Source organism: Hipposideros armiger, unplaced genomic scaffold (genome assembly GCF_001890085.2).
Source record: "Hipposideros armiger isolate ML-2016 unplaced genomic scaffold, ASM189008v1 scaffold_458, whole genome shotgun sequence".
Classification (NCBI taxonomy): Eukaryota; Metazoa; Chordata; class Mammalia; order Chiroptera; family Hipposideridae; genus Hipposideros; species Hipposideros armiger.
Genome location: NW_017731808.1, coordinates 1285128 through 1287461, shown reverse-complemented (window position 1 = coordinate 1287461; position 2334 = coordinate 1285128). Strand labels below are relative to the sequence as shown.

At 51.5% G+C, this 2334-nt stretch overlaps 1 protein-coding gene across 3 annotated transcripts in view; it reads left to right on the top strand.

Annotated features, from left to right (window-relative positions):
- Positions 1–519: 519 nt before the first annotated feature.
- U2AF1 (U2 small nuclear RNA auxiliary factor 1) overlaps positions 520–2334 on the top strand; it is a 17506-nt gene continuing 15691 nt past the window's right edge. For all 3 annotated transcript variants that reach the window (XM_019666035.1, XM_019666036.1, XM_019666037.1), the window contains exon 1: positions 520–674. In XM_019666035.1, coding sequence (XP_019521580.1) covers positions 631–674 — 44 coding nt within the window. In that variant the 5' untranslated portion in view covers positions 520–630. The remainder of the gene's footprint in view (positions 675–2334) is intronic.

Below are 2334 nucleotides of genomic sequence, written 5' to 3'. Positions count from 1 at the left end.
TAAGAACTGCGGGAAGAGACTTTTCAGACGTAATTAAGGTTGCGGGTCACCTTAAAACGGGGAGATTATCCTGGATCATCCACGTGGGCCCAGCCTAGTAACCAGAGCCCCTAAAATGGCCGAGCCCCCCAGCGCTGCGCTCCTCTTGAGACAGGGGGGAGGGGGCAGGGGCGCCCCATACAACTCCCCCCACCTACGAGGGCAGTGGAGGAGGGGTCTTCACCGAGGAAAGGTTCGATAGACGGTGGGGTCCCCCAGGGAAGGTGCGGGAAGGGAGGGGTGCATGCACCTCTCCGAGCTCCGCTGACCCAGCCGATGGGACTGGAGGCCGCGGTTTGCGCGCTCCGCTGCTCCGGGCCGGGGTCGCGGTGGGGGACGCGGTGCCAGAACACGCCGGCAGGGGGCGCCGGCGGGAGGCGCGAGGGCTCCCAAATGGAGGGGGCGGTGCCTCCCGCGCGCGCCAATCCCCGCCCACGCGCAGGCAACGTCTCGTCCGATTGGGCAGCGCCGCCACGCCATGGGGGCGGGACGAGCGTCGTCGCGTCCGGGTGACGTCGCTCGCGGGCGTCGGGCAGGGTCGGCGGCGTCGGCAGCAGTGTCGGCGGCGGCGGCGGCGGCGGCGGGTGGGAAATGGCGGAGTACTTGGCCTCCATCTTCGGCACCGAGAAAGACAAGTGAGTGAGAGCCGGGGTTCTGGGCCGGGGAGGCGGGCGGGCGCGGCGTCCGGCCCCGGGAGGAGGCAGGAGGCCCGGGCGTGGGGGGAGGGGCGCGGCGGCCCTTCCGGCCTCGGNCCCCCAATTCCCCAATAAAATCTTAAAGAAGAAAAAAGAGAATACAAATCGGTAGTTACAAAATAGTTAACGGGATGTAAAGCATAGGGAATATAGTCAATAATATGGTAATAACTATGTATAGTGTCAGGTGGGTACTAGTCAGGGGGATCATTTCTTAAATTACACAAATGTCTAACCACTATGCTGTACACCTGAAAATATACAATAATATTGAATGTCAATGTAATTGAAAATTTTAAAAAGGAGGGAAAATGTGAAGGGGAATAAGAAGTCCAAATTTCCAGGTATAAAACAAACAAATCATGGGGATGTAATGTACAGCATGGGGAATACAGACAGCGTGGGATGGCGTCAGATGGTTGCTGGACTTACCATGATGATCACTTCTTTAGGTATATAAATGTTGAATATCTAGGGTGTGTACCCCTGAAACTAATATAATATTGTATGTTAACTCTATTTTAATAAAAATCTTTTAAAAATGTATGGATAATTAAAACCTGAGAATAAATAATATTGTCTTAAAGTGTCTTTCCTGCTGTACCTGAGCTGTTTCAGGACCAACAAACCACTCCATGGCATGTGCTGGCATCTTCACCACCAAGACCAGTCCGCCCTGAGAGCAGCTCCTTCTGCTCACAACCCCCAGCAGTATTTTTCATGTTTCAATGGGTCGTGGTCATCACCAATACTGTAAAACTTCAACTGCTTGTCCTTTGACTTCCAGAGTCATATGTCACGGTGTCCCCAAATCCAGTGACTTTCCACTATTGATGAAGACAGTTTCTATGTGCCTGAGTCACCGCAAGCAATGGGGTATCTTTAACTTTGTTTTGTGTACCCATAGTGCAATTGAACCCAAAGTCACAAAGGAAAAATAAACTGTAGAAATTAAGCCATGCACTTTGTAGGCGACCAGCAGAGGCGTCTGTACCATTGGGAGCACTCGGACACTACAGCACCTCAGGTCAGGTCACGTTTTACAGCAACTTCAATTGTGGCACCAAGCTTCTAGGAAAAAAACTCCATTTTCAGAGCTTTTTGCATTTCCAAATTGCAGATAATGGACTGTGGGACTTTTCTACCAGAGAATCAAGGAAAAGATAGACCCAGTCTCTTCAAAGACCCCATAGCCTAGGAGAGATGTTAACATCTAGTTAGGGTGCGGTTCAACGATGAAAGTACCTATCGTTTAGTGAGCACCTACTAAGTGCCAAGCTCGTTACCTCTCCAAGGTAGGTGTTACTGACCCCATTAACAAATGGAAACTGAATTCAGGGTTCTAACCAAGTGCTATAGAATGCTTACATTCCCCCAAAATTCATGTGTCAAATTTTTCCCCCCACGTGGTGGTATTGGAGGTGGGGCCTTTGGGAGGTGAGTAGGTCATGAGGGCAGAGGCCACATGAATAGGCCTGCACTCTTGTAAAAGACCCCAGAGGGTTCCTTCGGATGATGGATGGATGGATGGAAGGAAGATGGACGGATTGGATGATGGAAGGATGATGGATGATGGATGGATGGATGGATGACTGATGTA